The sequence below is a fragment of the Lepidochelys kempii genome, chromosome 26, assembly GCF_965140285.1.
Source record: "Lepidochelys kempii isolate rLepKem1 chromosome 26, rLepKem1.hap1, whole genome shotgun sequence".
Taxonomy (NCBI): domain Eukaryota; kingdom Metazoa; phylum Chordata; order Testudines; family Cheloniidae; genus Lepidochelys; species Lepidochelys kempii.
Window position 1 is genome coordinate 2,667,113 of NC_136405.1, and position 26,683 is coordinate 2,693,795.

General features: G+C 47.1%; 1 protein-coding gene and 1 long non-coding RNA gene across 2 annotated transcripts in view; one reads left to right on the plus strand and one right to left on the minus strand.

Annotated features, from left to right (window-relative positions):
* Positions 1-2,762: 2,762 nt before the first annotated feature.
* ZNF703 (zinc finger protein 703) lies at positions 2,763-6,956 on the minus strand. Its single transcript, XM_073325124.2, has 2 exons — positions 6,388-6,956; positions 2,763-5,423 (listed from the first exon to the last, which is right to left on the minus strand). Exons 1-2 carry the CDS (start codon positions 6,625-6,627, stop codon positions 3,978-3,980), a joined length of 1,686 nt encoding a protein of 561 aa, XP_073181225.1. The 5' UTR covers positions 6,628-6,956; the 3' UTR covers positions 2,763-3,977.
* LOC140903600 (uncharacterized) overlaps positions 5,483-26,683 on the plus strand; it is a 31,999-nt gene continuing 10,798 nt past the window's right edge. Inside the window, exons 1-2 of the long non-coding RNA XR_012156302.2 lie at positions 5,483-6,426; positions 25,909-26,000. This is a non-coding gene — a long non-coding RNA (uncharacterized LOC140903600). The remainder of the gene's footprint in view (positions 6,427-25,908; positions 26,001-26,683) is intronic.

Genomic DNA, 26,683 nt, shown 5'->3' on the forward strand with positions numbered 1-26,683 from the left:
GTGGCAAGGCTGTAAATCTCAGCACCCAGGCCCCATCACTGAAAACTGAGCCAGGCTGGAATGCCTCCCACCCTCATGACACACCTTCTCTCTGCCCAGCCTTCTGGGCCCATGACAATCTCTTCTTTAAGAGTCCTCTTTATTTCCAGTGGCTTGGGGCCTCCTCTGTGTCATCAGGCTGGGGAAGGCAAGGAAGCAGAACCAGCAGGCAATTTATTCACCTGTAGTCAGGGCTCAAGTTGAGGGAAAGTGGGTGTAAGGGAAAATGTGAGCAGAAGGAAAGGGAAGAGAAGCCTTCCCTCCCATTAAACTGTTACCATCCTGACCTTGTGAAATGCAGCTGCAGCAGGAAATCCTTTGGAGGAAGGACTGTGGTGAATGGGGCAGGGTAGAAAGACCCACTCTGTCCTGCAGCCTCGGTGCATACACCTAACCCCCACTGATGGTCACAGCATATACACATTGCACAGGACTGCAAGACCAAGTGCCGACTTGGGGCCATTGTCCCCTGAGCAGTTCTACCTGCAGCACTGGTGGTTGGCACGTTACAGCGTCCTCTCACCTGGGCAGTTCCCTAGCTCCTTAGGCAAAGATTTAGCAAGACAATGTAGCTCAAAGGAGGGTGGGGGAACTGCGCCACTTTTACAGATGGGAAGCCCCTGGGACTGTTGTTATTCAGCTAGCTCCTGCCCCTGAATTCTTGTAAGCACATTTAAAACCTCCGGCAGTAAGGAAGGGCAGGGTGTGTCTGGGCTCTTCCGAGCCCCAAAGGTACCATGATGTCCCTGAACAGCCTAGCGGTGGTGATGTGCCCTAGAATGAGGGCATGGGAAACTGCCCAGAGTCTCTTATGGCCAGGGAGCAGGGGGAATGACAGCTTGGCCACACCCCAGCGTATCTCAAGTGCACTTCTGTGTGCTCTCTCCCTCACATGCTGCCTGAAGCACAATTTGGCTGAATAGTGGAATTTTTTTTTAAAAAGATTGCATTTGGCTAGGAGCTCCCGTTTAAGCATGTTATATTCAGCTGGAGGAACATCCAGGAATTTAAATGCAGGGCACAAGACACATATTAGAGAGAGTAATTAACTAAAATTAATTCCATGATTCACCCCATGCAACAGGATTAAAGCCCTCAGAGGGAGTGCATTGCAGGTAGAGACACTTTAGGTGCAGCAAGATAGATGTGCCTATGGAGATCCCACTACTGCCAAAAAAACTGAAGAGATCAGATAAGAAACAGGCCTCTCTCCCCCTGGAAGGGCAGAACATCCCCCCCACCACAGGAAGAGGGGGCAGCGGTAGGTGTTGCCTTCTCATCCCCGCCAACCAGCCAGGGCGAGATGGTTCACCTTGTCCCTTTCCTTCCAAAACAACCCAGGTTTCCATTTCGCAAACTGCTCCAAGCTTGACGGCGGCAAGCTCAGCGCGGTGTGAAGACCGACGCTGTTGGGTGGCCTGTAATCTTTTCTGCCAAGCAGGATGGAGATGGGAAGGATACGGATTTCAGACTCATTTTTCAAACCTGTTCTCATTCGCTCTGCCTGCATGGTGAAAAGGCAACCGGAGAAAAATCACTCTCGGCAGCACTCACATTTACCTTAGGGGAGACACTGAGCTAGGTACAGGAACAGGCATGGGTTCCCCTTTATGTTGCTTTTCCAGCCATATATAAATTCCTTCTCATGGCTGCAGTTACAGAGATGATCTGGAATTGAATAGCTAGAGAAACTCTGAGGGGCTTTGGATCTTTGCACAGCTGCTCCTGGTTCTTAACAGCATTCCCACCCCTTCCCACCATGCTTGATATGACATGAGCAGAACCTCCACACAAGCATATATATTAATAAGGAACCAAGGTACCAGATATCCCTTTCTGCACGGTTAGCTCTGTATTGTCCAATAATGACATTATAATTGGGCCAGGAATGGAAATAATGGTATCCTTAACACCCTGATGCTCTAGGAATTGTTCTGGAGAAGTTCAATGGCCTGTGTTAGATCGCAATGATCCCTTCTGGCCTGGGACTCCATGACTCATTCGATTCAGTTATCTAGTCCCAGGAGGGACTGGTCTATAAGCACTCTCACCCCGTCCTCCCCCAGCCCAACATCTGCAACGTGGGGACAATTTTCTAACTCTGAGTGCTGCTGAGATCAAAATATTTGGTGAAATGCTGTCTAGGGCCATATCGCTTGTACTCAGTAGCTGCTAGGTACCATTATACCCAATGCCTGGCACCTGGCGTTACTCAGATGAGCAAACAGGCAGTGCCAGCACCTCCACTTGCTCTCTTCCAGGTGCATAATTGCAATGCAGGTAAAATAGGTGTAAGTAGGGCAAGGGGTAGAGAAATAAACTCGCTACTGGGCTCCTTTGTGCCACTAGATGGTGCTGTAACCCTTCAAGCCTCCACCTCCACCAACTCTCCCCCCCCCCATCCCCAAAATCCCTCCACCAGCTGCTTCTGCAGCTCTCTTATTCCTCTTCAGTTACAGGCTCTTGCCCTTCATTTTTTGTATTGCCTGTATAAAACTGTACCCAACACCATTCGTTACGGGGAACAAAAGCCACAGCACTCAGGCGTGACATTTACAACAACATTCTGGGCTTTTCCCTTTTCCCCCCAAATCATTTGTGGCTCACTTTTCATGGAAAACCTTCTGGCTGCTGCAAAGGAAGTGCCTGGCTAATGGAGGCGATTTGTGTAAAGACAAGAAAGCGGGGGAAATGGGTGAGAAAATGCAAGAGAGAACACACCACAGGGTGAATATAACCAAGTATTCATTTATTAACAAAATAAGACTTACCAAGATGGAGCTCTATTCACCCAAAATGATCCACAGCCTTCCCTGCTGTGTTAGACTGGGGACGGGAGTGGGGCAGGCTCTGCACCCCATTCATGGTTCATTCCTGTAGGTCAAGAAAAGCTGGGGTCTGGGGATCGGGGTTTTTGGTATGTAGACTGGGCCTGTAGAGATCAGATCAAGATGGATTTGGCCCTGGGCGCTGGATTAAACGACCCAGTTGGTACCAGGCAGGGCGGCTCTCTCCGATTTCTGCAGCTGTGAAGGGTCTCTTCTCCCCCGCCCCCATCAGTGAGTTACGGACACCAAATTCATAATCCACATCTTTTAATTTTGATCAGGTGCCCTGTGGTGGGTCAGCGAGCGAAAGCAAGTCATTTGCAATGGCACAGCCATTAACACCTTATCCCAGGACATCAGTGGACTCCTTCAGTATTATCAGGGGAGTCCAGAGACCAGGCTGACTGGTGCACTAGTTATAGGTTTGTTCAGGAGCCCACTGGTGCTGGAAGGCAAGGTAGATTTTCCAAGCACGGGAGAGCAGGAGACAGGATACCGGACTAGATGGAGGACCACTGGTTTGAATCAGTATGGCACTTCCTTTGTCCTTTTCCAAACTATAGAAAGAAGCAGGGAGCGTCCACCCACTGTCCTGATCAGTAGGTCTCCTTGGCTTTTGCAGACAGTACCGCATTTTGGGATGAAGAGAGCTCTGGGGTAGCACGGCCATAGATGTTCTCCCAGCGGCCCTTCCTCCCTCCCCACCGCCGTTGCCCCTTCCCCAAAATACATTACAAAAAAAAAATTACATCTCTGTTAACTGTACAAACAAAGAGAAACGGAATTTCAAAATGATAAAATGAGGGAGGGGAAAATGTATTTGTTAAAAGAGGCATGCAAGCACTTCCTGGGGAGGGAAGGGGAGGGGGCAAAATAAAATAAAATTTCAAAAGAAGAAGTAAAAGGGAAAACAAAGGAAAAAGAAAAGCCCCACACCTGCAAAGGAAAGGATTTTTTTTTTTTTAGACACAGACTTTTTGCATACCATTGATTCATTGGTGTATTAATGCACTTAATATTCCCAGCTTTAAGCTAACATACAGTAAATAAATACACAGTCCAAGGAAGGGAAGGAGAGCGGGGGAGGGAGAGGAGACGGGGGTGCTTTAGTTACTGATATCCAAGCGCGGAAGCTGAAGTTAGTCTTTGGCCATACAGCGCATATGGAGAGTAGTAGGTTCCAGCTGCTGGCAAGGAGGGCACTGGCAGGGCACCGGCTGTGGGCAAGTGGCTCTTGCCATAAGGGTGGTACCTGTTTAGTCCCAAAGTGTGTGGGCTCCTCAAAGACAGGGATCCCGGTAAAGTGTTGGGGCTCCCTGGGGCGGTGGGTGGGAGGTGGAGGTGGCAGGACGCCGCAGAGCCAAGGCCAGAGGTAGGGTAGCCAGCCAAGAGTTTCTCCGCCCCGGGCAGAGCCGTGTGGGTCCGTAGGTGGGTGAGCAGTTCCTCTGAGGTGGCAAACCTCTTGTCGCAGGGTCCACTGGCAGACACCCAGTTGCATATGTGGGGAAGGGGGTCATTCTGGAGCATGAAGCCGTAGGTGTAGAGGGGGTGGCTGGGCAGGCTCGGGGTGGCACTGGAGGACAGGGTGGTGTGGACGGAGTGCAGGGGGTGTGTGGGGTACACCAGGGGGTATCCGCTTTTCAGGCTGCCGGGGTCGTGCACACAGCTGGAGCAGTTGCTGGTGCCCAGGTGCGAAGCGCTGTGGTAGCTCAAGCAATAGGGGTCTCTGCATAATCCCTGCATGAAGGAGGGCGGGGAGGCCCCGGTCAGCGGGCTGGAGCTGGGCGGCTTGCCGGGCAAGCCCAAGGTCCCCGGCAGCTGGCTGCTCACCAGGCCGGCTTTAGTAGGATCCAGGCCGGGCACGAACTGGGACGGGTAGCCGGCGTAAGCCCCAACGATGGACCCGTGGTAGCCGATGCTGGAAGGGGGCAGAGGGAAGACGGAGTGGCCCGGCTTGTAGGGGGACACCGGGGCCACGTGGCCGGCGGGCGCCAGGGCCGGAGGCTCCGATTTGCGCCCCGAGGCGGCCTCGCCATGCGCCCCGGTCTCTGCGCTCCCTGCGCCCCCGCCGGCCCGGCTCAAGCCGCTGCCCCCGGGCCCCGGCGCCGCTTCGGGGCTGGGCTTGGCCGCCGCCTCGGGCTCCTTCTTGTCCTCCTGGCCCTTGCAGTCTCCGTGCTGCGGGGAGCTGCCCCGGGAGCCGCCCGGGGAGGAGGCGGCGGCCGCATGCGGCGGGAAGGGCGGGCAGGTGGCGCTGGGCACCCGAAACCCTGCCTTGTCCGCGCCGGGGCCCGCGCCCGCCGAGCCGGCCTCCTTGCGGGGGTCCCCGCCGCCCTTGGAGTAGGGCTTGAAGCTGGACTTGTCCTCGGCCGGGGAGTCGCCGCCGCCGCCCAGCTGCTTGAGGGCGGAGGAGCTGGAGCGGGCCCCAGGCTCCTTGTCCGCGCCGGGCAGCCCGTTGGCGGTCACGGCGTTGAGCTTGGAGGAAGGCGGCGGGTCCGGCTTGCCGATCTGGGAGCAGGTCTGTGCCAGGAGCGCCAGCGGGCTCTTCTTAGCGTCCAGCTGCGGGAGAGAGGTCAGAGCGCAGATGAGCCGGGCGCAGTGATGCTGCTCCGGGGAGCCGGGGCTTGGACCCTGCGGCTCACTCCGAGCCTCGCGCAGACAGCCCCCCAAAGCCGGGGGACCCTGGGGGGTGTCCGCTAAGCCCCAGCGCAAGGCTGGGGAGAGAGAAGGGCTCAGCCCCCCAGCCCAGGGGCAGACGAGGAAGCTCAGCCCCGGGGCGCTCTCAGACCCCCACAGCCCAGGGGAGAGACTGGGGGTAACAGCCCCATTGGCACCCTCCAGCGGGGCAGAGACTGGGGTGGGTGGTCTCCGGGTTCTCAGCCCCTGCTGGTCCCCACCAGGAGGAGCCCCAGCCCCGTCTCTCTCCTTTGGATCCTCGCCAAGGGAAGGCTCGCCCCAGGCTCGTCCTGTTGCTCTACCCCCGGCAGGGTAAAGAGGATTTGCTCCTTCCACCCGCCCCGCTCCGAAACTTCGCTTGGAAACCTGGCAGAGGAGAGGGACCCCGGTGCCGTGTGAGTCGCCTGGACTCCTTAGGCTCTCCCAGGCTGCCCGACCCCGAGAGATCAGAGAGGCGCAGGGCGGGGCGACCCTCCCCAGCGTGCTCCCAGGAGGGCGCAGGAGCCCGGAGCTTCCTAGCGCCGAGAGAGGGATAGAAACAAGGGAAGCGACGGGGCACATAGTGCCATCCCCTGCTGCGGGGTGTGCGCGCAAAGGCGCACCGCACTTCGGGGAGGCACTGTGCGCCCTGCCCCAGGGCAGAGCTGCGTGGCACAGTCAGGGACCGGGGAAGGGACGAGGAGCGGATTAGCAGAGCGGACCGGGGCGGTCTTGGGCAAGGCGGCTCGGGGACCGGTCCGGGTGCGATCCCTGCCCGGGGCAGGAGGAGAAAGGCGCGGCACCGGGACAGCGCGCTGCGCCCTCCCCGGGCAGGCAGAATGGCGGGGGCCCCCTGGCCGGGACTGACCTCGATGGGGCTGACAGGCGTGGAGGAGAGAGGCTGCAGGTATTCCGGGTGCAGGAGGTGGCCGGTGTGGGCGCTGAGCATTTTCAGGACCCTGATGGGGAGCCGGTTCGCCTGGCGCAGGGGGTCCGCCGCGGGCAGGTGCGAGAGCGCCGGGCACGCTGCTGCTGCTGGGGACGGTGCGCTCTCCCCTCCGCCGCTCTGCGATGTCCTTGGGTTAGATCCAGCGGGCGAACCGCTCATTTGGAGGAGGTTGCAGGAGGAGAGAGCCGGGCGGGGTGGGGTAGGGTAAGGGGGGAGGGGAAAGGGAGGGAGGCGAGCTCCGGGGGCTGCGGGGCGAGCTCCGCAGTGCTGCCGAGCTGAGCAGGGCGGTGGCGGCGGCGGCGGCGGCAGTACCGGCCCCGGTAAGACAAAAACCTTTCCCTTCCCCTATCAACACGTCAAATAGCCTAGATCAGCAGCCACGCTTCAAAGAGACCAACCCTCCCCACCAATCCGGGACCTGCCAGGGACCCCGGGGCGGGATCAGACGCCGTGGGGGGAGCTTAGCTGAGTAGGAGGGGAGATGCTTAAAGGGCCCTGGGCGGCCCTCCTGTCCCCGGCTCTAACAATGCCAGATCCAGGCTGAACCAGACCTATTTCCACCCGTAGAAGGGACGAGACACGCCCCCCTTTAAAAGCACATCCCATCCCAGCCGAGCAAGATCATGACAGCGCTAAAAGGAAGGGGTGTGGAGAGCTGCTTTTTGGCTTAGAGAGGCCCCAAGCTCATGCCTGAGACAGGTGGTGAAATATAACCCACCGAAAAGGTACAGAGCAGGTGACTGCAACAGGGCACACCCCAGACAGTGTCTAGGTTTAAGAGTGTGAGCCTTGAGTTAGTAACCGGAGCAGTGACATTCACCTCGGTGGGCTGCTAGGCTGTTATCTGCAACGCTGTGAGGTTTCTCTCTCCAAGCCAAGCCTTATTTATTTATTTATTTGCAGTGTCCAGTTTTGGTTGCCAGGTTAACTCCCCAATTGCAAATCGGTGCAGTAGTTAGGTTTATTGGAAATATCCTGTAGTGTTGTGCAATGTGGTATGGGAGTTTATATATTATAATTTGTAAAATAAAGTATGCAATCGCTGCATTTAAAATATACTTCATAATAATACTACTTGGTGTTTATATAGCACCTTGTGTTTTCAGAGTGCTGAACAAACATTCACTAATTAATTACATTTATGTAATCATTAAATGTGAAATCATCAGGGTGTGTGCACTGAATGCATAGCCTAGTGAACCAGGGCAAAGTAACGCTCTCATCCTGCCAACACTTGCACATTTACTAAAAACTTGACTACTTTGACTACTCCAGTGGAAATCAGGGGAACTAGTGGGAGCAGTAAAATTAAGCACATTAGGCTGCAGGACTGGGGCCTTTCTCAGTCCTGCAGAGATTTATGCAGGTGCTTAATTTTAAATAGTCCGGACTACTCACCTATATAAAGTTATGCACCTACCTAAGTCTTTTTAGAGTTGGCATTTAAGCTACACACCTGTATGAGCGTTTGCAGGATTTCAGTGAGGCCTGTGTAGAACAGAGAACTCTGGGATAGAGGTGAAAAGGATTATGGGCTCATGGAAGAAAACCAGGGAGTAATTTGGGGGCTGTGGGTAGGTGAAAGTTGAGAGGCCTGCCTTGGCCAATAAAACAAAAATGTGATTTCTTTAGAATTAACTGTAAGCCACATTCTACTTATCTATCTAATTATTTTTGGCAGCCATCATAACTTATTTTCCATGTGTTTAGACAATGAAACAATCACCAAACCCACTAAAGGCCGTGTGTTCTCTGCACAGACAGGTCATGTGCTGAAAAGCCAAGGAACAACTACTCAGTACAGTGGTTTTCAACCTTTTCCAAAATGTGGACTCCTAAAACATTTTGAATGAAGGCATGGGCCCCTGTGGAAATCTTAGACAGTCTGCAGACCCTCTGTGGTCTGTGGACCACAGGTTGAAAACCACTAACTTAGTACATTTTGGGTGATGTCATTGCTGCAGTATAAAAATTGGGGTTTATCTGGAACAAATTACCTATTGAAAAACCAGTAACCCTGCCTCTCCGGTTGGCATATCACTAACATATTTATAACTCTGAATGTTTGACATTTTCATGTTTTCTTTCATGTACTTCTGGCTGAAGGCATATAATTTGCCAGTAGTACATTGCATGGCAATTGTTTGCTGCATAGTTGTGGATAATGGAAATGAACAACCTTTCAGCAGTGTGTTTCTTAACTCTGTATACACTTTATTGGCCAGGGGAATTCACTGTTGGGAACCAGAGTTCTGCAGTACAGTTACACTTTTACATTTGCACACAGTGTTTTTCACATTCCAGCTACCTGGGGGAAAAGAGAGAGAGAGAGAGAGAGAGAGCGTGCAAGAGAGAGACATATAATTAATCATATTAGGTCCTGGCAGATGCTTTATGTAACAACAATGTTGCTATTATTAAGTTCATACGGCCACCCATTACAGTCTGTGTGCTCAGCGTTCTGGGAAAAAAAGCTTTGCTGGATTTCCCCCAGTGGAGTGAAGGCATCTCTGTGTTACATGCCTCACTTCAAGGACCACTTTCCCAACCACAATCAATCACTCTGTTTGTCAGACCTGTCAATTCCGCCTCATTGTGAGACTTTTTTTTCCGAAGCTGACCTCAAGATTGATTCAATCCGAACAACAAAAAATGTAAAAGGAGAAGTCTGCCTTTCAAAGGAGCCATTCAAGTAAGAAGGAAATAAAAACCTTTCCGCCAAGTAATTCAAGTTGTGTGCCAACAACAACACCACGTTTACACCCACGTCCCACCTTATTTTATTTTAGTTTGTTATGTGGGCTGGAATTCAGCAGCCATTACATCGGGCACTTGCACTTCCAAGCAAACAAAAAAATACAGGTAGAGAGTGGAGAGATGGTATCTTGAGGTCTGTATATGTTGGTCCCCAGAAATATTACAGGGCTTAGTTTGCCCCTGCTTCAACTCTGCTTGGATGCTGATGCAGCCTGTTGAAGTCAATGGAGTTATGCCATTGTAAAATTAGAGTAAATGAAGTGGTGAATCAGCCCAACCGAATGAATTACACAAGGTTTCTCCCCCCCCCCTTTTTTTTTTAAATCCCAACCAGTCAAGTTAGTAGAGAAAATAAATTCTCCCCTTCCGAAAGTGAGGGTTTATTATAGAGATTGCGTTTGAGTTTCTAATGATAATCAAGGTGCGGCATTCTGACGCTTGAATCGTACTGACAGTTTTCAGGCTCAGGCAGGGGCTATTTTTCTTTCTAAAAGTTCTAAGCCAGAGAACAAGTGCAGAGCGAGGGGAGCATTTGCAGGAATAGAGTGTGGCAGTTATCAGTACATTGGAAACAAAATTGCCAGATCAAACTTGTGTCTGCTGGAATAAAACATCATCAAAAGATCATCAAGATAATGAGGAGTCCTGTTTAACATTCTAATATTATGGGGACTTATTATCTCTGATTATGCTCTTGGTTTTTAAATCTGTCTGGGTGCTATTTTCCCTAAGCAGAACATTAACGGGGGGACGGGAAATAAGACCTTATTTCATATTCATTTCAGCTCTGTAAAAAGTCACCTCGCGCCACAAAAATGCCTTTCAAGAAATATATATTTTATATTTTTACAGTAGAAACGAGAACACTTGGTAAGAAAAAAAAAATCACACACAGCCTTGAATAAAGAGAAACAATGTTTTGAATAACAGTAAAACAACAAAAAAGGCTTTCTTGGGAACTGAGGGCAAGATTTTCAAAAGGGATTTTGATAATGATTTTTGGGTGCCATGATTTTGCTTGTCCAAACTCAGGTGCCTTTAAAGGGGCCTGATTTTCAAAGGGTGCCTGAATCTGGCCACCCAAAAAATGGAGGCACCTAAAACCTCTAGAAAATGTAGGCCCTAAATATTTATGTGTTTGTAATAGTTTAAATAAAGTTTCACAGCCAGGAAATATGCTCCAACAGATATTGTTCTATGATGAATTGTATTAGCTCAGGCCTCAGTTCTGAGAACACTTAATCTACAGTGCTTAACTTTATGGACATGAATAGTTCCACTGAAGGACATAAATGCAACTACCCAAAGTGTTCCCCTCTGTATTGTTTGATCTCTTCTTTGCAAATCCACAACAACACACACCTTCTAATAGCAACAACATGTAATAATATCTCCCTCTGCAGCTCTTTATATATTTACAAACTGAAAAGTATGTATGTCAAACAGGGAATTTTGTTTTCCTCTTGTGTTTAAGATCTTTCAGCAACTTGTAATTACCCTTTGGCAAGGCTTCCTTCTTAAACACATAGATTAGGGCGTCCATCACTCCTTGTACTTGTTTCCAGCCTCGTCCCAGCAGTTTAAGACGTTACCAAAAAAAAAAAAAAGTGCTTTCTAAAGGAAAGAAAAACATAATACATTGGACAGGGGCGTGGGGGAGAAGAGCAAAAATAAAAAAATGCAAACTGGGAAGTGAGTGATGTACAGGGACTACTGGAAAAACTCCCTGAATACCAGACCTGTCTGTAGAGTTACTAACACAGGAAGCACGTCATTTATGATGGATTGGACAGTAATCCTGACTTCCAGAAATTACTGTTTGAGGTGGTCACTCCCCACCCCCACTCTGTAGCAGTAATAAATAACTGAATTGACATAGTTCCTTACCGTGTTAACAATATTCTCTTACCTATCTGCTTTTGTAGCCAATAAGGTTGCATATTTTCAGTCTTCAGTTAACAGATTACAGAGTTTTCAAACTGGACGTTTTTGTTCTGTTTGCCCGCCCTGTCGTTCAACAAAGAACCCCTGACTTTTACAACATATTCCTGTCTTGCTGATATGCAGAATGTTGCTCTGAGCTTCAAGACTTGCATCTACTACGGCTTGGATTTGTGCTAGCGAATGATGTAAGCATTTTTCTCTGAAACCGAGGGGTGGAGTTGTGGAAAGTTAACAAGTTAGCTAAAGAGCAAATCCCAGATCTGGAACCAGGGGAAGAGGTATTTGAATGTTAGGGCTTGTCCACATAGGAAGTTATAGTGGTATGAGGGGTAGCGTATATTTAAACATCTATAGTTATACTGGTGTAACTCCCCATGTAGACACTCTTATACCGCTGTGAGTGTCTTTTTCCAATTTAGTGTGTCGCTTTGGAAACTGCTTAAGCTAAACTGGAAAAATCCACTCTCCTTGCTGAATAAGAGAGTCCACAGTGGAGTTATACTGCTCAGTTTAATCCACACCCTAAACTTATCTCAGGAGAACCTCTCATGAAGCCAGTCCCCTAGAGGTTAGAAGAACATCCAAAAGAGAAGAACTGTATTTGCCCATGGGACTGCAAAGAAAGAGAGGGTAAAGAGAATAGTATGCACGCTGGAAGATACATTGCAGTTGCCATAAAGGTCCTGATTCAGGAAAGCATTCTGTATCCAGGGAAACACCTGCTTAGCTCTGAGTACATGGTTCAATGGGATTTAGCACATTTCAATTTAAGCACATGCCTAAGAGGCTTTCCTGACTCGGGATGGACTTCAGTATGTGTTTAAAGGCCTGCTCCAAAGCCCATTGTACTCAGCGGAAGGGTTCTCCTACTGACTTCAGTGGGCTTTAGATCACACCCTAAATGCCATCCTAATCAGGGGCTAAAGTACTAGAAATGTGGGGAAATGGCACTTGTAGCTTTAGGGCTAAGGTAGCCATACTGGGGCTTTGCATGTCATCTATTTTCATTCCCTGTTCAGAGGCTACTTGTAGAGAAGGCCCAGAAGAGAAAGCGGGAAATGCTGCACCCCCATATTCCACCTCTTTGCTTTGAAGACGAAATGGTCTGACCGTGGAGAAGATCAGAGTCCAGGCTCTAGGCAGCTCGCCTGGATGAAAGGAGAGGCTCAGGGACATTGCCAAGAAAACGGGTGAACCTCCATTCTCCCTGCTAGAAATGGCTGGCTTGCCCTGGAGTAAATCAGGAGTAGCGGCACTGTGGTCCATGGAGTGATGCTGGTATAAGTATGATCTGCATCAGGCCCAATGGAGAGGAAAGCAAGCAAAGGAAGGAATACAAGGATCTTAACTTGAATGAGTGTTGCAGGATAAGATCTAGGCTATCTATTGCGGGGAGGAAGCGAAGGTGGCAGTGTGTGATGTGGGGGCAGGGACAGTGAAGGCAAGGAGTGATCCATTATGGCTTTCTGACATAACAGTGAAGAAAAGGTTTGTTATGCACCTGCTAGTTTATAGGTAAATCTATAGCCGCCCTGTCAATGAGATGATGGGAGCCTGTACTCAAACTGAAAAGGAGGACTTGTGGCACCTTAGAGACTAACCAATTTATTTGAGCATGAGCTTTCGTGAGCTACAGCTCACTTCATCGGATGCATACACTGAAGTGAGCTATAGCTCACAAAAGCTCATGCTCAAATAAATTGGTTAGTCTCTAAGGTGCCACAAGTCCTCCTGTTCTTTTTGCGAATACAGACTAACACGGCTGTTACTCTGAAACCTGTACTCAAACTGTAACAGTCCCTTTCACCTGACTTTGTGGAAGAAAATTTGTACACGTCAGCTATTTCTCCCCACAGGTTTCGAAGTCCCACCTTACTGCGAGTGTTACACAATCGAACGGCCTCCTTTGTAACTGCAGAACAAGTGCCTAGAAATGATCTTATTTATTACAGGAGACATGTTTTAAAACAACTGACAAAATTGCAAGATGTAAAACGACAAGCAAGTGCTTTCTTTCTTTCTTTCTTTCTTTTTTTTTTTTTTAAATCGCATAGACTTCTGGCAATGATAAAAATAGAGTTTTCTTTTTTAAAGTTGGAATTGATCTTTATTTCTAAAGCAATCACGTAGCAGGAAAAACAGCAAGACACTTAGATATTAACTGATATACACTTGGTCTTCTGCAGTTTCCACAGTATGCATCCGATGAAGTGAGCTGTGGCTCACGAAAGCTTATGCTCAAGTAAATTGGTTAGTCTCTAAGGTGCCACAAGTACTCCTTTTCTACTTGGATCATGGTTACTTTTTGAATAGCCTGGTAGCTTGCTTCCCTCTACAGAGTGATTAACATTAAAGAACTGTGTGAACATTAAAAAAAAAAGGTAAGTGCCCATTCCCCACCCCCTCCATTCCCTTGATGTGTGACTAACAGCTGGTTTACTTTGTGACAAATCAGCGGGGTCTTCCTGTTGTTGATATAATGAAGTTGTTTCCTGGTGTGAAGTTCTACAGGATAAATTGCGCAAGGGGAGGAGAACTTCACACACTTATCAAAGTGCTGGGTGGACACCACTCCTCTGTTCTGCAGGGATGGCCAGCAGATCAAAATACACTCTTGAGTGGCTGACACTGGGTCACAGTGATATTAGTTTACACTATTTTTTCTCACTTATTTTAAAGGGTCTTTTATGAGCAAAATGATGTTCTTCATTGAAAAGTGGTTCGTGTTATATTGGATGACCGTAATTCAGATTTGTTTCCCCCAGATGATCCAACTGTATTAATACTTATATGTATTTAGGTGCTGTCCATATGTTAGTCACACCGCTGCCCTGTTACTCAGTTTCTCCCTCTATAAAATAGGTATAATGACGCTGACGTCCTTTACAAAGTGCGTTGAAATGGCCTGATGAAAGCGCTCTAGAAGAGCTTGGCATTATTATTTATTGAGAAGGCAGTCCCTGCCCAAAAGAGTTTACAGTTTTACATCTTCATCTCACATGGCTTGAACTGAGTCGGGTTTAAAGGTGTGGTGTTAGCAGGTGGTAGCTTATGCATTATAAACCTCTAGTGGAGACAGGGCAAATTGTCTCTCTCCCCAATAGGTCTCAACCCAGCCACCTTAACCTGTTGTAAACTCTACACTGCCTTGTGTGTACAGCAGGTTTAGAACACATTCCCTCTCTCACTGGAAAATTCGAGTGACGAAAAGCACAAGGTAGTTTTTACTGCAATGTAGTGAGGGGAGGTCAAACCCAGGTAAGGGGTGTCGTGCTGATCTCACCTTTTTGGTCAGTGACGACATAGCCTCCATGTGACCACTTTTCCTGGACTTCACAGCAAACCCCAAACTCTGTATATTTCATATGGGCCGTATACAACTCCCATGAAGTCAACGGAAAGTCTCCTATTGACATCTGTGGGAGCCGGATCCGGCTGTAAGGGTCCGCGCAGGACTTCAGCCTCTAATACATTTTCAGCAATGTTCGGAGAAACCTTTCAGAGCATGCACCAAGGAAGTGTGTAAAAAACACCCCTTGCCTATCAGTGGTTATTTGTACCTCTCTTTAATTCATGGGAAGGCCAGGGATTTCAAGAGGGTGCTAATGGTAGTCTGCAGGGCTTTTCAGAAGGGAAACATGTTGGCAGGGGTGGTGGTGGTGGTGGGGGAGGAACATGAGGGATTTCCACTGAGGATCTCAGAGTTCAGATTTCAAAGCTCAATCAAGTGAGCTAAAGAGCTGAAAGTTTAACAGGCTGGGTGAGCCGGCAGGAACACTGGGCTCCTTCCTTCTACTGCTAAGCGGGCAGGCTGGTCTGCACTAGAAAACTAGATCAACCCAGCTACATCGCTTATTGGTGTGAAAAATCCACACCCTGAGCGGCACAGTTAAGCCGACCTAAGTCCCCATGTAGACAGTGCTAGGTTGACAGAAGAATTCTTCCATTGACCTAGCTACCATCTCTTGGGGAGGTGGACGACTTGCACCAACGGGAAAACCCCTCCCAGTGGCGTAGGTAGCGTCTACACTGAAGCACTCCAGTGGCCCAGCTGCAGCACTCCAGCTGTACCATCGTAAGAGTAGACAAGCCCTGAGTATTGAACGTGTGAGAAGGCAACAGCAATTGCCATCCTTGGGCCATGTCTATGCTACAAAATTATGTTGATCTAAGATACGTTGGCATACAGTCGCCGCAGTTATTCCATCGTTTGTGAGTCCGCACACTGCTCCGGCGGGGCATGTCCTCACCAGGAGCGCTTGCACTGGGGTGCTGCAGAGGTCAGGGTAGGGCAGCTCCTGGAGGCCAGTAACAACTGACGTAAGTAACGCAGCGTCCACACTGACCTAACTACTTTGACCATGACTCTACACCACTCGGGGAGTTGGTGTTATTACATCGGCCGAGTGGGGCAGTTATGTCGGCGGGAGCAACACGTAAGTGTAGACGCTCCACGGCTAGGTTGATGTAAGCTGCCTTGCGTCGACTTAACCGTGTGGTGTAGACCAGGCTCAGTTGAAATTGTCAGACAGGCGGCGTGGAGTAGGTGGGGGCAAGAGGAAGTGTCCCTGGGTATGTGCTCCGCAAGGAGGTGCTGAGTGACAAAGGAGGAGAAGCTCAAAGTGCCATCTTAGCCTCTGAGCTAGAAAGCCTGCTGTTGCCTGAGTATTTACAGCTTTCCATATACTGTGCGTGATACATCCACAAAATGGTTTCAACTCATTTGGTTTCCAGAGTTAAGGCAACCATGCAGTACAAGCCCCCAGCTACACACACACACACAATACAGCCCAGAGAGCTGCGCAAACACTGATTTCTGTTTGCTGGCAGTGACAAAAAATAACAAAGTCACCAAAATAAAATTGCTCTGAGTCAGCCTGAAATCAAAATGTGCTGTTGGGCACAAAGGAGGCATCACCGTCGCACTTTTGTGAAGGGCACCTAAGTCCACTTGGGAATCTAGTCCGAATAATCAAAAAGGTTTGGGGTTTTGTTTTTTTTTCAAAAGTGTGGAAATGAGCCATTTTGACATTTCTGATTACACCCCTTTCTTCCTCCCGACCAACACAATTTGCTGAAATCTGAACAAATGCATGAAAGGTTTTGATCAACGCTAATCAGCAATTTTTGGCAATGAAAATTTTTCCGATGAAAAATTTCACCCACTGCTAAATGTGTAGCAGTGAGCCCTTAGAAGTTTAATTGAATGTCTCACTTTTTGGCTCAAATTCATTTCCAAACGGCCTATGCTGGTGGTTCTCCACATTCCTCACCTAATGAAAGAGCGCACCTCACATGGATCAGTTCCCCTCCCAACCCACTGTGCTTAGGAACATTGGACCCCACCAGTCCCATCTAGCCCAGTATCCTGTCTCTCACAGTAGCCAGCACCAGCCGCTTCAGAGGACGGTGCTAAGAACCCCTGTAAAGGACAATTATGGAATAACCGGCCTCAAAAATAAGTTTCTTCCTAACCCCCAGCAGTTAGGGACTGCTTATGCTTGAAGCATGAGGTTTTATATCCCTTATATATTCCCCCCATTCACCCACACACATCTAACATATTCCCCCCATTCACCCACACACATCTAACACATCTAACGGGATCCATTCGTTACCCGTATATGTCCGATCCTTTTCTGAATCCCAATGAGCTCTCAATCTCAATGACAGTTAGTGTCAGTGAGTTCCACAAGCCAATTATGCACTACGTAAAGAGAATGTTATCTGCTTGATTTTCAAATCCTTCATTCTGAGGGCCAGCGGACAGTAGTAGTTTGAGAGCCCTGGCCTACGCCAAATACAAATGTAACTGCTTGGACAGAAATCCTCTGTTTGCATAATGTGGACAATCTCTCATACTGCCATGCATGAAACCGCGATAATTTTAACATCCAAGTCTGAGAGTCATGCACAGACCACAGCACCAAGCGGATGGTGTGCTTTGGAAGGTGTCAGAGTAGCAGCCGTGTTAGTCTGTATTCGCAAAAAGAAAAGGAGGACTTGTGGCACCTTAGTTAGCCTCTAAGGGGCCACAAGTACTCCTTTTCTTTTTGGAAGGTGTGTGATTATTATTTTTTTAGTGTTCATACTATTGGAATGAGTAAAAAACTGTTTCAACTTAGTTACAGTTTTACTGTTGCTCTTGAAAAACAAGGAGTGATCCTGTTCTCCCAATTAGGACAAAACTCTCAGGCTTCAGCCACGAGTCAGCCCGCTGAGTTGTGTCTCATAGTTTAAACTAATTATGACCCCGCTCATGCACTCAGCTCCACATGAGTGCCTGGAGTCCCTGTCTGTGTGGGATTCAGTGTCTGCTGAGGGGTGTAAGTCAGAGGATGGTAGAATATTCCTCCCCAAACCACATCTGCTCTAGAACTTCTCTCAGATAAGAGGTGGAGTTTGTCAGCTGGAAAGCTTGAGTAGTAAAACTTGTGACATCTTGGATGCCTATTTAGGAAAATGTTGACATTTTAGATCACTCACTGAAATGCAAGCAGGGCTCAATCCTGCAAGGCCCTGATCCAGCGATGGACTTGTAGTCCCATTGAAGTCAATGGGAGTTGCAGGTCCCCAGCACCTCTTGGTATTTAGTTTAAGAGGCCCAGTGCAAAGCCCACTGAACTGAATGGAAAAGATTCCTGTTGACTGCAACGGGTGCTGGATCTGGTCCAAAGTTTGTAACGATACTTTAACAAAGTACAGTGAAAAGAAATGAAAACATTTGACTGATGACTGAAGCTGAATGAAATGCTTTTGGGGCTCTCTGATTCAGTGGGTCCCTCTAGTTTTCAGATGCAGAGGCAGTTACTTCTGGCTTTCTTTTTTTCCTTGCCAGTACTAGTTAATTGAACTATGCAAATTAATTTATACAATATCAATACCAGAGCCTTAAACCTTTTGGCATAGCTCGTCTGGCATGTTCGTTACATAAAATGTTTGGAGTGGTGCTAATAAAAATGGAAAAGGCTGTAAATCAAGTTTAATTTATTCATTTTCTGTATGGTAGGAACGCGTGCCAAAATCAGATTATTTATGAGCCCTTCATAACAATAGGCATTTTTATCGGTTGCCAATGACAAAAGAGGCTCTCAGTTGTTTTTTTTTGAATGCCTTTTCAGAAACATTTGTTTTTTTGGACTCTGTGATCTCAAAGAAAAATGTTTAATCATTGATACAGTAAAAATAATTTATACTTAGATGCTGAAAAACACATCAGACTTTAAAGCATAAATATACATAGCTAATCCTACCCCAAAGACTCAGGCATATACTGTACTGTAGATGATTTATATCTAGTTTCTTAAATTTCCCAGTAAGAGTATAATCTCCCTTAAGTCTCACATAAAGTATCTGGTTTTTTTAGCCCACATTCAATATTTTACGAAAGTGTACACTAGACACACTGCAGATGAACACACAAAGTATACACACACCACACTCATACACTTTTCTCATCTCAGATACAGTATTACTTTCTTTGTCTTTGCCTATCTCTAGCTAATTCACAATATTTATTTTTCAGTGGAGTAACCAAATCCCAACAGAGACTATACACCAGATAAAACAGATTAAAGTAACTGATACATAACAAATCAGCTATAAAACAACTGCATATTGGCTCCTGCTTCCCCAGTTTCACATCCTCTAAACCATCTTTTGTTCATGATCTAATACAGATGCAACCACAAGCTTAGCCGTGTTTAGGGGGCAACTGGGTTTGTGTCAAATATTTAATACATCAGTGAAGGATGACAAAGGCCCAAGCATCTGGCTCAATTTGGTGGGCGGCGGAGGAAGAGGGTCATATTACTGAGGGCTAGAAGTTCTTGGCTAATTGCATTTTACACAGTATTTCTATGGGACATTTTTAAAGTCCCTCCGTGGGCTGAGTTGAAATATTCACAGTGATCTCACAAACACTGCCAACTCTCGTGGGTCTCATGATATCTGGCATTTTTTTAAAGCTCCAGCTCATGGAATCATGATACTACATGGGAATCTCGGCTTGCATTGTTGTTTAAAAAGAGAAAGAATCTAGCCTTCATGGTTCTGAAGAAAAGCTTGAAAATGTGACCCCCCCTAAAGGCTCAAAGACAGGAAGGCAAATAAAAAGTACACTCTCATGAGTTTTTTAAGCCAATCTCACGATTTTTGAATGTTTGGGATTGGCAATACTGGCTAGTATACACTCTTCAGGTACCTACTGTGTCCTACTGCATGAACTCTGGTTCTAAACACAAAGATGACCCCTCATGCTAAAGGATACAAACTTCTCTCAGAACAGACCTAGGCCTCTGATTTGGCTGCAGGGCTCTGGTGTGATCTTGGATTAAATATCTCCAGAGCTACAGTGAAATTGTCTGACGGGCATAAGGAAAACACATATTTACATTCTGTGCAACTCGTACTGAGCTTGAGAAGAGTCTTCAATGGGACTACTCTGGCTGCATAAGGATAGCAAAACAGGGCTCATAATAAACCCAAACCGGCAATCCCAACCCAGGCAAAGCACCATCGCTGTCAGTCAGAGGTGTGATTTGTTCCCATCCCGACCGACAGCTCTGCCCTTAAAAGCCCTAGTGTAGGCTCAACGACGACATACGCACAAATCCATTTGTTGGTATAACTAACTCTATTTGGGGAACTGGTATAAACTATACTGGGAAACAAGTTCTTTCAGATGCATCTCCACCAGGGGGGTTTGCTGGCATAGCTAGACTAGCAAACCCTTTCCAGTGCAGATAAGGCCTACCTGTACCGAAAGAAAACATTGCCCCATCGTATGAAATGAAGAATTAAGTGACCACCAAATAGTACAAAATTGAATCCTCTTTTAAAAACAAAATCAAAGAGCTGTTGGAGACAGCAAATGCCAAGACACAAGGACCTGACTGTTGGTGGTGAGAGTTCCCTGGTCTCTAGTGGAAGTGGCGGGTGCTTCGGCCCTTTACTTTTAAACCCAAAGTGACAGCCAATACTCAGAGCTTATACATAGCTCATGGGTAAAACTTCCGACTGGCCTCTTGTCCGCCATCAGAACTCTTGTGGGTATTATTTTAGTTGCAAACAAGTGGCAGCTGCCACTCCCGCTTGTGTCAAAATAAACTCACCACCCATGGGTTTACAGCATAGCATGGCCTCTGATCATCTCATGCCACTCCCTGTCCACACATCCCTCTTGCTCTCCTAGCAGCAGGAAAGAGACACTGGGGCTTTAAAAAGGCCTCTTGGAAAGCTGACAAAAGGCTATTGCTGAGTTACAGAGAGAATGTGTTACTTTGCTAGAGGGCACTGGATAATGTGGGGGAGGGACACACCCTCCGCAAGAAAAGGGGCTTTTTCTGAATATGGCTTGGCCAATCCTGAGAACCCCCGAATAATTAGCATACAGGATCTGTCAGTCATTGAGAGCTTTCCGTAAAAGGGGGCCTCTTGTCAACTTCTCTGCCTTTGATGTGACTGGGATGGAGGTGCTCAATTAAAAGCCTATCAGTCTGTAAGTAAATCAACGCCTATCAGGCTTGTCACATCAAACAAACGATTATTACACTCACCCGCCCACCCCATTAATCTGGCTGTTCCTTCTTGACAGCTCAGGGTCAGGGCAATGTAAATCATGCACTGGATTGCAGCCACCTGGATCAGGATTAAAGCAGCCATACGACATGTGCTGCTGCGCCCAATTATTCCCCCTCGCCACCAGGGCGCAGGGAGCAGGGCGTGCTGCATTGCCAGGCAGCTGGGAGAGCTGGCAAAACACCGAGGTGGGAGTGGCGGAGGAGAGAGCACAGCAAGCAGAGCCACTCTTTGAAAGGTCTTTATAATCAATGCCCAAGAGTCACACACTATTCGAGGTGTTTCTTTTTCATGCCAGGCTGGTCCTTGGTGGGAGTGTTAGCCATGCAGGACCGGGTCCGTGACTCACTGGATAGGTGCTGAGCCCGTGGAAATCGGCCTAGCTCTGGCGCAGTCAATGGAGCTATGCCAGCTGAGGATCGAGCCTCACTGTTTATATTCAGCACAACTTAATGTGAGCAGAGGGAGGTTTAGAAACTTACATTTCAATGAAAAATGGCAATGGAATTTTGTCAACATTTTTGCAGATTTTTTTTTTTTTTTTTGAGGAGAACATTTTTGTAATTTCCCTCTTCCCTTCCACCCATTTCCCAACCAGCAACGCAGCCTTCCACAATGAGCCAGGAATTCCTCAGGTCTACGCCCAGTGTTGCCCTGACATGCCGTGTCCCCTTTAGCTAGACACATGCTAACCTCTTTGCCTTGATTTCCCCATTTGTAAAATGGTGATAATAATTAGTTCTTACCGACCCCGCAGGGCTGCTTGGAGGATTAATGATATAATGCTTGTAGAGAGTTCTGAATGTTTTAAAGCATGATAAAGTGCTGACTATTATTATTAACACAGGGCCCAATCCTGCTCACCTTCATCCCAGGAACAATGCTAAGAAGACCGTGAGAGTCATGCAGTGATCAGGAGCTGGCAGCTTAAAATTGATAAGATGTCCTATTTAATAAGAATTGACTTTCTTAACAAGGACAATGTAACATTTGCCCTAAAGCAACCCAAAGCGAATGGTATCAAGAACTCTGCAGTGCAGAGGGCAGCGTGAGCTTTGTCTTGTCTGATGAGTGACAGGGAGAGGAGATGAGAGAATAGGGCTCTGTCTAGGTTATAAATTGCACTGTTTTCACTAATGGTGGCTTTTTATTGATTATGTGCTTGTCTACACTAGAAAGCTAATTCAGATTAAGGTGAATTTAAGGTGCAATAGCTATTCCAGAATAACTGTGTGTGGAATCTCTCATTCTGGATTAAAAGTGCTTTGATCTGGTTTAGTTTAATCCATTTTCACATAACTATTATGGAATAATTCCATGTGTAGAGAAGCCCTTGGTTAAACTGGTGAAGCTGTCTGTGTGGGCCCTGATGAGATTAGTTTAAACCTAAAATACACCAGATTTAAACTGATTTAAGTGTACATACAGATTTACCTAAAATCAATAACAAAACATTCCATTAGTGAAACTGGTGTAACTTGTAATCTAGACAAGACCTCGGTATGTGACTCAGGAATGGAATAAAGAAAAGGATTCCGGCATTCCTCAGGAAACAGCAGCTGCCCAAACTCAGCTCTCTCTTCCGCTGGCACAAATGCAGAGTAAGCCCACTGAGCTCAACGCAGGCCGAATCCATGATGCCAGGGCAAATGGGTGTGAAATGCTACCAGATCAGAATGTTGGTGTTTAACACCCCCTTTGCACTGGCGCAAATGAGCGTGCACGGTACAGCAGGTCTTTTGGATTCACGCTGGTGGAAGTGACACAGAATATGGCCCAGACCCGCATCATTCCGCTTCTGATATGGAGAAATGAAATCTTGATGCTGATAAAAAATATCTCCCCTGCCGCCAGCATTCCCCTTCAGAACACCTGTCCCACTTCAGCCAGGCCTGTCACTTTCCTGGAGGCTACCACTCCACTCTGCCACACCATCAAGCAACACTCTCCGAGCGGATAGCTGCCAGCCCTCTGCAAAGGCCTCTGCGGGCTCTGTCTGGATTATGGGAATGAGTAACACTGTGTCTATGTCCCGCTCCAGACAGGACAGAGTGTATGCGTTGTGATACACTCCAAACTTTGTTCTGTGTTGTTTGGCGAAGTCGATAAAACAACCTACTCTAGAATGACAGGTTTCAGAGTAACAGCCGTGTTAGTCTGTATTCGCAAAAAGAAAAGGAGGACTTGTGGCACCTTAGAGACTAACCAATTTATCTGAGCATAAGTTTTCGTGAGCGACAGCTCACTTCATCGGATGCACGAAAGCTCATGCTCAAATAAATTGGTTAGTCTCTAAGGTGCCACAAGTCCTCCTACTCTAGAATGATGAGAATAGTGGTCTCAAATCATGATACCAGCCACTGGGTAAAGTATGGCAAGCGATAAGAGCGTTTAAAGTTGCAAGGATGTCTTTTCATGTTGATTAGAACCTATATAAACTTCCCAGCAGAGGAAAGGTGCAGTCTGTGAGCAAAAGCTTGTTTGGCAGGTGACCGACATTCCAGCCAAGGGATAACCAAAGCACCTGGGAGATGTCTCTGTTTGCTTTGGGGGTGGAGATTATCAAATGAATTGATTTATACTTTCCTGTAGCAGAGTGTTCAGTCCTGTTCAGGTGTGTGGGTATTTACAGCTATCTGTTATTTACTCTGGTTTATTACTGCCCCTCTCAAGTTCTTCCAGCATTTACAAAAGTTTTAAAAACCTAATCCACAGAGCAACAGGAACGTTTGCAAAGGGATTCCTGTGAAAAGCCTTCTGAGTCAGGAGACTGGCCACTCCCACAGCCATCTGACACCCCCAGCTCTCTGAGCACAAGGGAGTTATTATTAATTATTACTATTTATTATAGATATTGTGGTCGCGTCCAGCAGCCCCAGTTATTAACCAGCATCCCATTGTGCTAGGTGTACAAACACAGAACAAAAAGACAGTCCCTACCCCAAAGAGATTACAATCAAGAGACAGATGGAGCTAGATGAGGGAGCACAAGGAAATAGTGAGAGAATAATTAACTAATGCCTTCAATAAACACCAAGGGTATAATTGAAATCAGTCCCAGGGCAAGTCTCCATAGCACAAATTCCTTCCAAAATCTCCACCCCAGAACCCCAGTAATCCTACTCAGCCCCACCCAACCAGGAAAAGCCTGGGAGAAAGGACTGGATTTGTAGGGCCGGACTGTCATGCAACACACACCAGAAGTGCTGAGCATCTCTGGAAAACGGGCCACTTATTTAAGTGCCTAAATGGGAACTGAGCTCTTCTGAAATCTGGCCCCACGTGTGGGTTGCTGAGCACTTGTGAAAATGTTGGCCAAATGGTCCAAATCACCACTGACCTGCACCTTGGGTTATCGTGCAAAGGAATGCAAAGACCTACCAAATCTGAACGGTACAGCATTTTACACCCAATTTATACTGTGTAAATGATGATTCAAGGTGCAAAGCAAAAGTGGTATGGGTCCACATGGGGCCCTGAAGGTCACCACGCACACATTCTGGTGGCTCAAGGTAAGAAGCAAGTACCAAAGCAAAGGAACCTTAAACCCTGACAACCAGTTGTGTGAATATTTACCCCGGTGCTCAGAGATTTTGAAATGCTTCCTCTGATTTGATGCCCATTCTGCACAGATGGAAATACCTCCGTAGGGAGTGGGGCAATGGAGAATCTGGCCCATATCCTTTATCTACCATGTATGAGTTTCAATAAGGTTTATTGGTATCTGTAATTTAATATGACATATTTCTAGCACCAATTACTTTGAGATCATCGCATTCATAAAATGTGACAGAATCTTCTAAGTGCAAGCATAAGTTCTCAGTTAATACAATAACTGAGATGGAAAATGGAATAGCATTACATTTAATATTATACATAATGCTCCTTCATTTCGTTCACCTGCTTCTGGCATCACCGGGTTTCCCTCCTTCCCCATTTACAAACCTCTCAGCCCCAGTTGTTACGATGGATGCCTGCTTTCTGGCTAGAGCAGATTGGATGTGGCCTCCCTTCAGAAAGTGTGAAGACTACTCCCAATTCATCCTGGATGAATGCTCTGGGTATGCGCCTTCATCTGCAGCAGCATCATCCCTCTCCTGCGACCTGGGAAGCCAAATGAACCCAGCTGTGAGGCAGAGTTGTGTGACTGTATTATCCCCATTTTACTAAAGGGGAGACTGAGGCACAAGGAGGGCAAGTGCTTTGCCCAAAGTGACACAGTGAGTCAGTACCAGATCTGGGAATAGAACCCAGGAATCCTGCTTCCCCAGCTCGAAACATTCAACAACATGGCTTCCTGGCAGATTGGAACATGAATCACCAGGCCACACCAGGAGGCTTTCTCCTTTACACTAATAATCTCACCCCTGAGCTGGTCAGTAGCAGAAGTTGGGGTGGCCTTACAGTTTGGTTTTCTGGTGGAGGAGAAATCAGTGATATGGAATCTGGGAATTTCCGTAAGAACATAAAAATGGCCCTACTGGCTCTGACCAAGGATCCATTAGCCTAGTATCCTGACAGTGGCCAGATGCTTCAGAGGAAATAAATAGCACAGGGCAATTATTGAGTGATCCATCCACTCCCAGCATCTGGCAGTTGGAGATTTAGGGACACCCAGAGCATGGGGTTGCATCCCTGACCATTTTGGCTAAAAGCCATTGATGGACCTATCCTCCATGAATTTATCTAATTTTTTTTTGAACCAACTTATACTTTTGGCCTTCACAAGATCCCCTGGCTATGGGTGCCATAGGTTGACTGTGTGCTGTTTTAAACCTGCTGCCTATTAATTTAGTCGGTTGACCCCCTAGTTCTTATGTTATGGGAAGGGGTAAATAACACTTCCCTACTCGCATTCTCCTGAACCTCTATCATATCCCCCTTCGCCATCCCTATTCTGAGCTGAACAGTCCCGGTCTTTTTAGTGTCTCCTCTTATGGAAGCTGTTCCATCCCCTGTATTTTTGTTGCCCTTCTCTGTACTTTTTCCAATTCTAATATATCTTTTTTGAGATGGGATGACCAGCACTGCGTGCAGTATTCAAGGTGTGGGCGTACCATGGATTTATATAGTGACATTATGATATTTCCTGTTTTGCTATCCCTTTCTTAAAGATTCCTAACATTCTGTTTGCTTTTTTGACGGCCGCTGCACATGGAGTGGATGTTTTCAGAGAACTCTCCACAATGACTCCAAGGTCTCTTTCTTGAGTGGCAACCGCTAATTTAGACCCCATCACTTCGTTTGTACAGGTGAGATTGTTTTCCAGTGTGCATTACTTATCAACATTGAATTTCATCTGCCATGTTGTTGTCCAGTTATCCAGTTTTGTGAGATCCCTTGGTAACTCTTTGCAGTCAGCTTTGGACTTAAATACTTTGAGTGGTTTTGTATTGTCTGAACATTTTTCACTGTTCACCCCCTTTTCCAGATCATATAGGAATATGTTGAACAGCACAGATGCCAGGACAGATCTTTGGGGGACCCCACTATTTACTTCTCTCCATCGTGAAAACTGATAATTTATTCCTATCCTTTATTTCCTATCTTTTAACCTTGTCTTCATCCATGAGAGGGTTTTCCTCTTATCCCATGACTGCCTACTTGGCTCAAGAGTGTTTGGTGGGGGACATTGTCAAAGGCTTTCTGAAAACCCAAGAACAGTATATCCACTGGATCACCATTGTCCACTTGCTTGTTGACATCCTCACAGAATTCAAGTAGATTGGTGAGGCATGATTTCCATCTTACAAAAGCTGTGTTGACTCTTCCCCAACTTATCATGTTTATCTGTGTGTCTGATAATTCTGTTCTTTCTTAGTGTAATTTGTTTATTTACACTATATACACCAGTCCTGGAACAGATGTGGTCACAAATGACACCCAGGCAATCCCCTCTCTTAGGAATTTCAGGCAAAACACCAATGCCTGGCAC